Source organism: Chelonia mydas, chromosome 9, assembly GCF_015237465.2.
Source record: "Chelonia mydas isolate rCheMyd1 chromosome 9, rCheMyd1.pri.v2, whole genome shotgun sequence".
NCBI classification, from domain to species: Eukaryota; Metazoa; Chordata; order Testudines; family Cheloniidae; genus Chelonia; species Chelonia mydas.
Window position 1 is genome coordinate 35,614,252 of NC_057855.1, and position 13,620 is coordinate 35,627,871.

General features: G+C 40.6%; 1 protein-coding gene across 38 annotated transcripts in view; it reads left to right on the forward strand.

Annotated features, from left to right (window-relative positions):
- Positions 1 to 13,620, forward strand: part of DOCK10 (dedicator of cytokinesis 10) — a 247,285-nt gene that overhangs the window by 39,735 nt on the left and 193,930 nt on the right. For 15 of the 38 annotated variants that reach the window (XM_037908361.2, XM_037908362.2, XM_043523096.1 and 12 more), the window contains exon 1: positions 5,120 to 5,343. The exons of 17 other annotated variants lie outside the window; for them this stretch is intronic. In XM_037908361.2, the coding sequence (XP_037764289.1) occupies positions 5,182 to 5,343 (162 nt within the window). In that variant the 5' untranslated portion in view covers positions 5,120 to 5,181. Of the gene's footprint in view, positions 1 to 5,095; positions 5,344 to 13,620 lie in introns of those variants that run through there. 6 more of the 38 variants (XM_043523109.1, XM_043523113.1, XM_043523094.1 and 3 more) reach the window with 4 other exon arrangements.

The window sequence follows — 13,620 nt, forward strand, 5'->3', positions numbered from 1 at the left end:
TCTTCCTGATGTCCACCAGAAAGAGTTTCCTTGTATAAAAGTCCTCTTTCTACAACAAATCTGGATCGATTAGAAGAGCTGAGAGGCGGTGGGTTGCTCCGGGCTGCCGTCCAAGCTCTCTGGAGGCTTTCATCTGCTTCCTGTTCGGTCTGGAACTGTTCCCTTGATGCTGGAGACATCAGTTCCTCATTGGATTGTGGACCTGGGCTTGGTCCCTCTGGAAGCGATGTAGGGGATGGGGCTGTTTCCGTTGACTGTGAACCTCTCTCCACTGGTGCACTGTGTTGGGGTTCAGGCTCCGGCTGAGCCTCTGGTGTAGGGTTATCGGCCGCTGCCGGTTCACGTTTGCTGGGGCCCTCTGGTGTTGGGGTTGCAAGTACTGGACTCAGTGCTGGCAATGGGTCTGGTGCTGGTTGTTCCGCCAGTTCCGGTTCCGGGACTGGCTCTGTCTGGGTCTCTGGGACAGGATCCACTACTGCTGTTGCAGACATTGGCCTGGTGTCCAGGTCCATCACCTCTGACCGGGTCCTGGTAGAAGTTTCCGGAACAGAGCTAGGCGTGACGGCTTGTTTAGCCTGGCTGCGGGTGACCATTCCCACCCTCTTGGCTAGCTTCACGTGATTGGCCAATTCTTCCCCCAACAGCATGGGGATGGGATAATCATCGTAGACTGCAAAAGTCCATGTTCCTGACCAGCCCTTGTACTGGACAGGCAACTTGGCTGTAGGCAAATTGAAAGAGTTTGACTTGAAGGGTTGAATAGTCACTTGGATCTCTGGGTTGATTAAATTGGGGTCCACTAAGGAAGCATGGATAGCTGACACTTGTGCTCCAGTGTCCCTCCACGCGGTGACCTTCTTCCCACCCACACTCAGTTTCCCTCCGCTACGAGGATATCTGGGAGATATCTGGGCCTGAGGGACCTCTGGTGCGATTCCGGTGCAATGAACTGTAATCTGTTGGGGTTCTTGGGGCAGTTGGCCTTTACATGCCCCGGCTCATTACATTTAAAACATTGTCCAACTGATGGGTCACTGGGGCGAGGTGGGTTGCTGGAGAATGGTGTGGCGGGACGATAAGGTGGCTGGAGGGTTCCTTGGGGGGTAGCTGGGGCCTTGGGCTGCCCCCGGTAGTAAGGTGTGATCTGAGGTTGTCCCTTCTGGTATCCGCTCCAACTGTGACCAGTTTTTTTCTTTTCTGCCACCTCCACCCATTTGGCTCCAATCTCCCCTGCCTCGATTATAGTTTTGGGCTTCTCATCTAGGATGTATCTTTCTATTTCCTCAGGAGCACCCTCTAAGAACTGCTCCATTTGCATTAGGAAGGGCAAATCTTCTGGAGATTCAACACTTGCTCCTGATATCCAGGCATCCCAATGTTTCACGATGTGGTAGGCATGTCGGGTAAATGACACGTCTGGTTTCCACCGTAGGGCTCTGAACCGCCGATGGGAATGCTCGGGTGTTAGCCCCATTCTGACTCTTGACTGGTTTTAAACAGTTCATACTGGTTCATATGTTCCTTAGGCATTTCAGCTGCCACCTCAGCTAAGGATCCCCTGAGCTGCGGCCTCAGCTCTACCATGTACTGGTCTGTAGAGATGCTGTACCCAAGGCAGGCCCTTTCGAAGTTTTCTAAGAAGGCCTCAGTATCCTCGCCTGCCTTGTAGGTGGGGAACCTTCTGGGATGGGAAGTGGTACCTGGAGAAGGATTGTTAGGGTTTGTTGGTATATTCTGCTGAGCCTTTGCCTTCTCCATCTCCAGTACATGCTTCCTCTCTTTTTCCTTCTCCTCCAGTTCTTTGTCCCTTGCCTCCATAGCTCTCCTGTGGGTAGCCTCTTTGGCTGTTTCTGCCTTGGGTTCTGTCATGTTTGCCTTTCTGTGTTTAACTAACTTTATACCCGAGAGTTAGAAATAAAACAAACAAACAAACAGCTTGGCTTGTAAAATTTTGCTGTGCTGTAATATGATACCTATATTCTCTGATAGTGATTATCAGCCTACAGAAAAATCCTTAAAAAACAAACAAACCAACCTAACACCTTTGTCTCCAGTCAAATAGACAGAAAACCCCTCTAGTTGCTCTTAGGTAAAAAAAAAAACAAAAACACTTCTTCACGTCTGTGAAGACTTGTGAATTTCCCTGCAGAAATAACTACCCTGCTTTTAGGTAGAGAAAACTCCAGCTCACAAAAGACAATGCCCTTTAGTCTCTGCTCTGGCCCGCAAGCAAAGACAAAAAAAAAAAAAAACCCTCTAACTGCTTTCAGCTTAAAATCTGCTTTCCAGCAGCCCAAAGGAGAAAAAAAAATATTTCCTTTTTAAAACCTATGCTTCTGGTTCAAAAAATCTCAAATTGATCTCAAAATGATTTCAAGTTAATCCCACTGCTCTGCCACCATGTCAAGGTTCCTTTCCCACTCTGAACTCTAGGGTACAGATGTGGGGACCTTCATGAAAACCCCCTAAGCTTATTTTTACCAGCTTAGGTTAAAACTTCCCCAAGGTATAAACTATTTTACCTTTTGCCCTTGGACTTTATTGCTGCCACCACCAAGTGTCTAACAAATATATAACAGGGAAAGAGCCCACTTGGAAACGTCTTTCCCCCCCAAAATCCTCCCCAAACCCTACACCCCCTTTCCTGGAGAAGGCTTGATAAAAATCCTCACCAATTTGCATAGGTGACCACAGACCCAAACCTTTGGATTTTAAGAACAATGAAAAAGCAATCAGGTTCTTAAAAGAAGAATTTTAATTGAAGAAAAAGAGTAAAAGAATCACCTCTGTAAAATCAGGATGGTAAATACCTTACAGGGTAATCAGATTCAAAACATAGAGAATCCCTCTAGGCAAAACCTTAAGTTACAAAAAGACACAGAAACAGGAATATACATTCCATTCAGCACAGCTTATTTTATCAGCCATTTAAACAAAACAGAATCTAACGCATATCTAGCTAGATTACTTACTAAGTTCTAAGACTCCATTCCTTTTCTGTTCCGGCAATGGCATCACACAGACAGAGAGAACCTTTGTTTCTCCCCCTCCCCCTCCAGCTTTGAAAGTATCTTGTCTCCTCATTGGTCATTTTGGTCAGGTGCCAGTGAGGTTAGCCTAGCTTTTTAACCCTTTACAGGTGAAAGAGTTTTTCCTCTGGCCAGGAGGGATTTAAGGTGTTTACCCTTCCCTTTATATTTATGACAGCAACCACAAGGCAGTACAGCAGTCACCATAACAGCCAGCTACAAAAGCTGTGCAGGAAATAAACCAGACTCAGATTGATGCTGCTGGAATTAGTTAGGAATTTGTGTCCCACAGGTTTCCAGGTGTATTTTGTGCTTGGTCAAGGTGTCAACTCCAGTACTGGAGCTGATTGGGTATTGATGAAAATATAAACAATGCCCCCAAAACAGGTGAGATTACTGATTTGGTATGGAAATTACACAGCTGTGCCACTGGGCTGCTGTGATCCCATTAGAAAAGTTAGACTAATAAGTGTATTCATGACGGGGGGCTTCCTCTTTAGTGTGAACATTTATGTATGATGGTTTTGTCTATATGAGAGTGAACATCTGTGCCCAGTGAGAGAGCTGGAGGTAGAAGAGCCAGGATTGTTTTATGTTAGGACTGAGGTGCATTGACAAAGCTGTGAGTGAGTTTGTGCAGTGCCTGCATGTGCTAATAGCTTTTTTCTATAAGTACTGAAAAGAGACAGAGACAAGAAATACTGGCAGCAAGTGCAATGCTTTTAAAGAACACATTTCACTTCTCTGGCAAATGCTTTAATTAAAACGATGTTGTCTTTTGACAGATTACTGGGCAATTAAAGCCTAATCAAACCCAGCGTAAAATGGTCCCATGGAACAGTGTGGGTCCTATTCCCATTTTATGCTTAAAGGAACAGTATTTCCAAACATCATATTAACAGAAAATTACAGGCCTGCTCATGCCCCCATGCAAATCACTGGCCAAACTCTCATTGCCTTCAATATGAACAGCCCCTTAATTGTATTTTTGGATGCATATTTGTTTAAGGGAAAGCTGCTGCATTGGAAACCCTATTTGGAAATTCTTAGTTCACATTTTAAGAGAAATCCATTTTCTGCGAGATATTTTTAGTGCTAACTTCCTCTGAAGCACTATTACCTTACACTATATATCATTAGACGTTGATATGTTTCCAAGCTGATCATATGATTTCTAAGCACAGCTTTTACTGCTTTCTGAATGACTTGTCTGGCAGGAGTCAGAAGGCTAAGTTGTTAACTGCTAACAGCTTCTTTTCTTTGCCTGAATTCTTACTGATAAAACATTAAAACAGCTTACAATTACCTTTCTTAGAAGGTCAGCTGTGCTTTATTCAGCTTAAGACCTCATTAGCAAAGATCCTTCTTCACACAAGCTGCCTATGTAAATGTAAAAATGTATTAGTCTGCAGAACAACTGCATGTGTGGGAACACACAACAACTATATTATTGAGAGGCATTGCAGAGCTGAACACTGGCATTTCTCATTGAGACACTGATATTTTAACATGAACTGGGAGAAACAGTCCATATTTTTGCATTTATTATTGCTCATTACATTTTCCAACTCAAGTAAGCTCACTGTATTTCAGTAAACGACAAGATGTAAAAATTGCAGCTCAGATCTTTCAGTGAGCCATAGCCAGTTTCTTTTCTCAGGAAAAACACCCTAAATGGAGAATTTTATAAATCTGTCTGTCTGTCAGTGCTAAGTTTACTGATTTGATGCCATTAATTATTTTCCTGCACGTGATTATTACCAGTCATTTAAACTGCTCCTGTCAATTTTTAACAAACAGCTGGTTTATTTGAACTGGGAATTTTAATGCTTTCAGTTCCATTAAACTGGAATCAGAGAAGGATTATTATAAAAGACAGGAAGCAAATGTTCCGACATGAATTCGGAAGCACACAGAGAGAAAAATATCTTAATACTACATGCGTGTGTTTAGTTTCAGTGGATCAGATCAAATCTTTCCTATATCTGCATCCAAGCTATTTGGTTGTGATCAGATGATCAGAATTCAAGGAGGCGATTGGAGAGCTAACTGGCTGCAGCTGCATTGTAGGCTGTTTTCAGGGACAAGGAGCTACTGTTTTTCAAACATAGCATAAACATAGAAGTTATTTTGTAGGCTTCAGGATGCAGATATGGGTTGTGCTGCCAGCATTGTTCTGCTTCAAGCCTTTCGTTCTGTGGTACAGAGGAACTGTCCACATATTTGTAGACGACGACAACAGGAATTGTCACATGAAATTCTGCCACTGGATAGTGATGATGAAATGAACAGACCTAGAACCCTCACCATAATGGTACAGTATACTTTTAGCAAACAGACATAGCTGACAGGATTATTATTACAAATGTTATATGATTTATTGACTTTAACTATGTAGATGGAGGAAAAGAGCATTAGATAGACTGTTTGCAAGTGTGTACTAGCTTTCTGGTAGATTTGCTGTCTTTGTTATCAAACAGAGCTGAAATTTTACTTTCATCTATAGCTGGAACTGTGAACTGCACATATGCTGCCTAAAAAGCAACACTGTTATTTAACTTTCCTTTGTGTTTTGTGTTATAAGATATATTGCAAGCATTAGAACCATAATATTGTTTAAAGTATCTTATTTCGCACTCTGAATTCCAAAGAGCCAGCTCAGAAATTCTGCACTAAGTCTGTTCATCATAGGAAACTTTGCCTCAACCAGGATGCAGACAGAATGTATAGCAAGGTGTATGCAAATTACTTTTCATAGGTCCTGCAACAGGCTGTTTGTATGATAGAAATCCTTTGCTGATTTTTTAGTTCCAAACTCTGAGCTACCCTTAAATGAAAAAATAAAATTTGTTGGCTGGCTAGTGAGTTTCTTGGTTCTGTATCTCCTTGTTTTGAAAGATTATCAGCCTTTAAATGAGTGTTGTTTGCTTTCTAAATTAGACATTTATTTTTAACTTAAGCTGTGATTGAAATAAAACAAGCACTGCAGGTCATTTATTAGGATTCTGTTTGATCAATCAATGTGTGACAGAGCATTTCCTTATTTAAAGCATTGTTTGAGATGAAGAATACGTGAACTACTTAGTTACTGCAGTTCTTCTCTGGATATAGACACTGTTATAATTTTCAGAATTTTGAAAGGTTTGGATCTAAGTGCAGAGTTATAATCACTTTTCATCTCTTATATAACAATTTGATACTGTATTACCATTATGTAGTAATCATATTAGAAAACCACTGCAGTCATTATTTTAGACAGTACATCAGAGCCATCATGTACATCATTTGAATGATACAAAGAGACTCCTCACTAAAGCACATTATAAAGAATTCCAGAGTGTGTTCACTGATACCTTACCTTATCATTATGTACGTTGATTTGTATATAAGTGGACACTGGGAACAATAGGTAATTTATACCTATTGTGAGATGAACAGAGCGTTAGAAATACTGTGTTGCAGTCATGGTAACTATGGTAAGACACATTGGGTCAGATCCTAGTAATGCCAGCTTACAGCGGCTGAAGGTCTGGCCCAGTATTCATGGTGTTGATAACTTGTCATGGCAACAAAAGGGACTCTTTTCATCACTGTAGCTCTGATATCTTAAATCTGTTGTTTTAAACTCTGGTTCCCATATAATGCACAGTTTATTCCTTCAGTTAAAAGTTAAATAACTTCCCAAAGAGAAATTTAAAAATAATTGTGTCTCTGACACTAGTAATTACTAGGATTGCATACAATATGCTGTGACAAGGGACCTAAAGAAAGTGCAGTGTGAGAAAGTACTGACCACCCCATTTAATCTGTTATAATGCTTAGAGTAGAAGCATAGAGTCTTGTTTCAGTTCAGATTGGAGCTGATGTGCAATGCATTTTGGTAGCCCTGTCACAGTCCCAAATTACACATAATCTGGGCTGCATCACCCCCCGCCCCGATCAGTGTTTGCAGTGTTCCTCCCAGATCATATTGTCGGGGAGTGGGATTTACCCCCACATGGAATGAAATGTGCGGTCTACCTACAAACCTGAGGGATTCTTAGGAATCCATAGGAGGTCAGTGCCAACCAGAGGGCCCTCTGCCAGCAGCCCATGTCCATTCCCCATGGAGCTGTGCTTCCAGGGATTCCTTCTGATCTCAAATGGATTTCCACATTACAAAAGTGGCCCTGCAAAACAGGTACTTGAGACGTAACCTCTCATGGGCCAGATCAGTTAGTGTGTGTTACTTGGGCCCCACCTTCATCCAATGTGAGGCCACTCACTTTTATCAACAGCCCACTCAGTCTCCCCCTCCCCCACCGTGCGGATCTGTGTCCCACAAAAGCCCCCATAAGGTGTCTTAGTAAATTGAGGGGAGGACATTGTTGATCCCCACTTCCTTGTGGGAGAGGGGAGATTTGGGTGCAAAGTCTAGCTCTCCATTTGGGCTGGTTTAGGTTTAGACTAGATTGAGAGTGTTGCCCACCAAAAAAGCTACGGAGCAGTAACAGGCTAAAATAAATGGTCTTTCCCTTGTGCATGTTTTTTCTGTTTCCCCAGATCTGAGGGATTATTTCATTCTACCATTAAAAGCAGTTAGTTACCATTTAAGTTAAATAGGATTGCACCTGAAATAAATTGCTATCAAGCTTTGCAATTAGACTCTGTAATGATATGGAGCATGAGTAACTTCAAAAGAAAGAGCTGCTTTAGAATTCTTAGACATGGCAATAATATACAGTACTGTTTTCAGTAGATTTCATATGTTCGTTGAAAGGGCAGCATGAGAAAGAAGAAGGATTGAAGGCTGCTTAATCCTAGTAAAATGTATGTATGAGCCTAACAGAATCTTGCTTGGTCTGTGATAGATCAGTGAAGTTTATGTATGGATAATGTCCTAGAGACTGTTACACAGACATGCAATAGAGCATTTGCATCCAGCTAACATTAGTCACGTTGCAATGATTTCAGGAGCTAAAGTGATCGTGCCTGGTTTATTATGACGTTTTCATATTTGAAGGCACTAAGGGATTTGGATGCCCAAGGAATGCAGGATCAGGTCCTAAAAATACGACAATACGACATACACCAAAAATAATTACATTTTGTGGCCGGATCCTTAGCTGTTGTAATCCAGTATTTCAGTGGAGCTGTCAGCTGAAGATCTGGTCCTGTGTCTCCAGGCACTTAGTCCATCTTTCAGGGGGGAGTGAGTCCCATTTAACCTTTGTGCTTTGTTGCACTGGAAATAGACGATAGGATAAGAATTTATTTCAGTATTAAGGTATTCAGAGAAGATTGTATTTTTTAAAGTATCTTCTATATGGAATAACTGCTCCAAGCATCCCTCTTGCTTCATACCTTGTGGAATTGTTTTCTCAAGCCTATTTATTACATGGACCAGAAGTGAAATTTGTAAGTCACATGATCTAGATTAGAGAGCAATCTCTGAAGCACTGAATACAGCAATTTACCCCCAAAGTACTTCTAACAACTGGGCACCTGTACTTTATGTTCTACAGTTTTATAAATTAGCTTACACTTGCATCCCTCTCCATTCATCAACACAAACATTCTAATGTGGTTGTGGTTATCTCAGGAATTGTGCTTTACCACATCACATTCAGTAGGGTCAAGGATTCAGGGAGATGCAGGAGGATTTGGTTCCCCATTTTAATATGATTTCAGCCATTTGGCAAATGTAGGTGAAAGGAAAAAAGAGAGAGGAAGAGAAAAAGAAGGCAGAAAAATGAAAGAGAACCTCTCTTTATGAAGTTCATTTATTGCACATCAACTGACAAGGTCCTCTCGGTTCCTCAGCTCATGATGACTTTCACTTGAACATTTGATTCTTATTTATTATTTGTATTATGGTAACACCTAGAGCCTAGCTCCAACAGTGCTAGGCACTGCACCCACATAAAAACATGGTCTGTGCCTCAAAGGGCATACATTTTCAGTATAAGATGAGAGACAGCAGGATACAGCAAGCAGACAAGGGAAACACAAGGTAACAGTGAGATAATTGTAAGTGTAATGGTCTGTGACCACTGTTTACCAACTGCCTAGTCATTGACATGAGCTTTATCACATTCACAGCAGAGGATTCTAGCATTCTAGTCATTACAGAAGACCAGTCTGATGTCTTTGTTGGCTGATTTTTTCAATTTATATTAGTCTGAAATCCTGATTAGATGGATTATTAATCATTGTCTTAGATGTATCCCTAAAGGTACTTATATCTGGGAAATGGTATAAATGAGACAAGAAAAACAGAAAGAACTGCCTGATGGCTGAGGATATAACCTTGTCTCTGAACCTGGATAGAATCCTGGAGCCACAGGAAATGAGCATCCAGTGACCACTCAGGAGTTGTATGAATTGATTCAGTGTGATCAGTGGCTCAGCACTTAGCAGTCCATCACATTAATTCATACATCTTAGGAGGATATCCCATTGATGACCTCACTCCAATTCACTATGAAATCAACAATGTGCTTGTGTGGGTGTGAGCTTAAAAAAATCAGCACAGAATATAAACAATCATAAACAGTATGTGTATAAGGGGAAAAACAAAAAAAGAAGAGACTCAAGCAAAGGAAAAAGTACTAAAAAGGAATGAATACCTCTCTGTATGTAGATTTTATTTAGAACTATGCAAATCAGTTGATAGGTAAAGTGTTTAGAAAGGGAGGGGTAACATTTGGGGAGAAATTTTGCTTCCAAAGCACATGACTGAAAAGACAGTGAATTTTGCCTCCTGGATTGCTCTTTGTCTTTTCTGATGATACATGCTGTTGTATTTGTGACAGCTGATGGAATAAAAACAAAGGTTGATATTTGTTGAGGATACAATGGTTTTTCTCAATGTCCAGTTATACCCAAGCCAATAAGCTTTGTACTTTTATCAACATACTATGACTTGAACTCAGCAATAGCAAAATAATCATACTTAACTCCTGTATAGCATTTTTCATCCCTTGACCTCAATGCACTTTGAAAAGCAAGGGAAGTATCATTATTCCGCTTTGTATACATGGACAAATAGAGAGGTGAAGTGACTTTCCCAAGTATACAGTATGGGTCAGTGGCAGGTACAGGTCAGATTTGGCTCTCTGTTACACAGGTGACAATCTGGAGAAAGTCTGTTGTGACAGATTCTCATCTCACTTGCATTGATGTAAATCAGAAGTAACTCCATGGATGTCAATGGAACTGTATATCTATAAAACGAGTGAGAGTGAGATGAGAGTCAGGCCCAGTATGTTTTCACAGGGTCTGGAGACAGAGCCTTGTTGTGTGTCTGAAATGTAACTCGACAAAAGTGTTCTTCAGGTTCTGTTGCATAATACTTATTAATTTACATGTAAATTTTAATCTGTGGTGCACTTATCATCATTGCATCATATGTAGGCATTTACTTAATTAAAACCAACATAGTATCTGTACACCCTATAATAATTACCATCAATAGGTGCCCATCCCTACACATCATTTCAAGATCTCCCAACCATGATTCAGTATTAAGCAAACCCTTGGCCAAATAGAGGAGACTAGCACATTGTTCTGAAGGTCAGTAATCTAGGTTCTACTGGATGCCAACTCCATGTGACAGAAAAGCTGTCTCTTAATTAGCCAAATTCTCTAGGGCTTGAGAGATCAAAATCAACAGTGCAAATAAAATATATATTATTTTTCCTTTTGGGGTAAACTTTCATGTTTATCTTGATTTGTGAACACATTTGAAATTTTCCTTTATGCTTTAGATATAGGCAGGGCTTAAATTCAGCTGAAGTCCTCCAGAGTAGAGCTTCAGTAAATATTTTCAAACCCATGAGAGCCCCAGCAAGCCTCATGGGGAAGAAGCCCCAAGCCTTGGGGCTCTAGAAAATATTCTGTGAGAATTTAATCCATGGATATAGGGCCTTATCATACTCCCATTGCATACAATGGGAATTTTGCCATGGACTTGAGGAGGAAGCAGGCCTTTACTTTATATAAATTGTTGGCAGAAGAGTTTGGGAGTAGGGGAAGTAATGTAAATGATACATACAATGCATTTGTCCCATGAAAAGTTACTCTCCAACAGTACTATTGTGGGATTCCTTGATTATTGCCTTTCAGAGACTTTTTTCATGTAACAAATGATCTACACGCTCAGTGATGACTTCTCAACCTATTGAGTTCAGTAGACTTGCACAGTTGTAATTGGTTGGAACTTAACAAACAATTCTGTTGATGGTGGATGAGAAGGTACAGAATCCATCTCACTCAGTCTGAGCTGGGTTGGGTATGCTGTGTTAAAAGAAGTAAAAAACTTCTTTTGCCAGTGTAGTCAGTAAGAATTGATGAACAAGTGCAGGGAGGAGATTGGCTCAGTAAGAAGTAGCCATTTTTACATAGTCACTTTTCAAAGTAGGGTGCATTTTCATTCTCCACAGCACTGTAATTCTGCTTAAAGGGTGCATATTGTCTGAAAAGTGACTGTTCACTCAGTTCTGAGCAGATCTTCTCCTTTGGATATCACTAATTATACCTCTGATAACTTCAGTGACACATTTATTATTATTTATTTATTTATTTTCTCCTTCTGTTAGACCTGCACAGACAGTTCTAATACAATAGAATGAACTGGATTTTATTCTGGCTTGCACACTTATGGAATTGTTAACCGAATTCTGGTGGTGGAGTATTAAATGTGTGTGTTCAGAAAGCTAGAGTTGAATAAGCAAAGCATCCTCCCACAGGGCAAAGAAGAGCCTGTCTCTTGTTTGTGAGAGGTAACTTATCTATTATTAAGCAATATGCAGTTGTACAATGGAGGCAGAAATTAAGGGAACAGAGAAAAGTCTGTGGCAGTATCAGCCTGCAAAAGCAACAATGTTTAACGAAGGGTGCTGTGCTTAAGCAATTTGTAATGGTATAATATGTTGCATATATATGGTAATTCACAGGTCTGAAATGCTCTTCAGGTTTTAAATAATTTGTTCTCCATAATGTCCCTGTGAGATAAGATTGTTTGTTCTATTACCCCAATTTTACAGATGGGGAAATTGAGACAAAGTAAAGTGACTTGTGCAAGGCTACACAGCAAGAAGGTTGTAGAGATGGGAACAAAACTCAGGATTTCCTGACTTTGATCATTTGTAGCCACATATTTCTCTGTTCTTCCCAGAGCCTCACATTGCGAAGACATTTATACACAAATATGTTCATATGCGTGTTTGAGCTCTTATCTGGACCACCGTCTCTGATTCCTTGTCAACAATTCTGTCTGACTCTAGTTCCAATAAGCTATAAAAGAGATTGAATTCTCTAGTTGCTCTTCAGATTCATCTCTTGACTTGCCAGTCCATGAGTTCATGTCTTCTGAGGCTGCAAAGCTACACAAGTGCATGTAGAGAGAATGGATGCAAGGAAGGAGATTCCCATGGAGGATGTCCTGGACTCTTGGACTTGGGGGAACGAGTACTCTTTAGGGTGGGACCTCTTTTGACCCTGACATATTACTTCACATAGGACCCACCCAAACCAAACTACCCAAGAAGGCAATTCCTGCATTGATGTTTGTTCACTCTCTTGTTCTTATAACAATTTTATGTAAACCAGTGGGCCGATATTCCCTGAGGACCAGCTATGGGTAGAATTTCTTTTCTCGCAGTAAAGAGGTAGATATAGATGTAAATATTAAGACAGGGACACACTAGTCAGATATAATCACAAATAGTTTTCCTGCAGTCTCTAATATTCCCAAATCTCCATAATAATAAATTAAAGAATCCATCTTTTCTTGGTGCAAAGAGGCAGAATCATTGGCTTCTGCAGATGGACCCAGATTTACACTTCAGTAGATAATGCAGTGACCCTAAGATCAATAGATAGAATCTGAACTCAGGAGTTCTACAATGTGAAATTGGCTATGTTGTATATCTTCCTAGATTCAAAAGCCTGTGCTAGTGCATTCATTTTACCCTATTGTACCCTGGAGATTCTGTTGTTTCCTATTAAATATATACCATTACCATTGTTAATACATCGTTAGAAGTATGGCTTAAAGATTTTAACTGAAGCAATGTTTTGCTGGTAGTTGATGTATGGACAAAACGAAGCCATTTCACCCTTCTCCTGTTAGACCAAAACCAAACCAAAATCTGAGTTTCAACTTATCGCTTGATGGCTTTTATTTTGTGGCTAATGTACTCCCTTGCCTCCTCAATCTCTTTTCCAAGAAATCTATTGGCAAATTTTACTTCCAGGGGTAAGTACTAAGAGTAAAACTCTGCCTAACAGCAGCCTGCAGTAAACAAGTCCAGCTTTTAGAAAAGTCTCTGGGCCAAAGTGACAAACTAGTATAACTTAATTTGAACTGATTTGACACTCTATGCAAAATGAGTGTAACTGGGTGGCATTCAGATACCAAACTGATGGGTGTGTTCTACAAACGTAGGCAAGTGAATATTTTACAAGCCAAGAGGGTGCAGCAGGAAAAGCCACTGACAAAGAGGATGTAAGGTAGAGAAGCACTTCCCCCACCACCGCCCCTGCCCACATTTAATTTACTCCCTGTACCATCAGAGCTCCCAGTCTCCATTTCTATTCACTAAAAAAG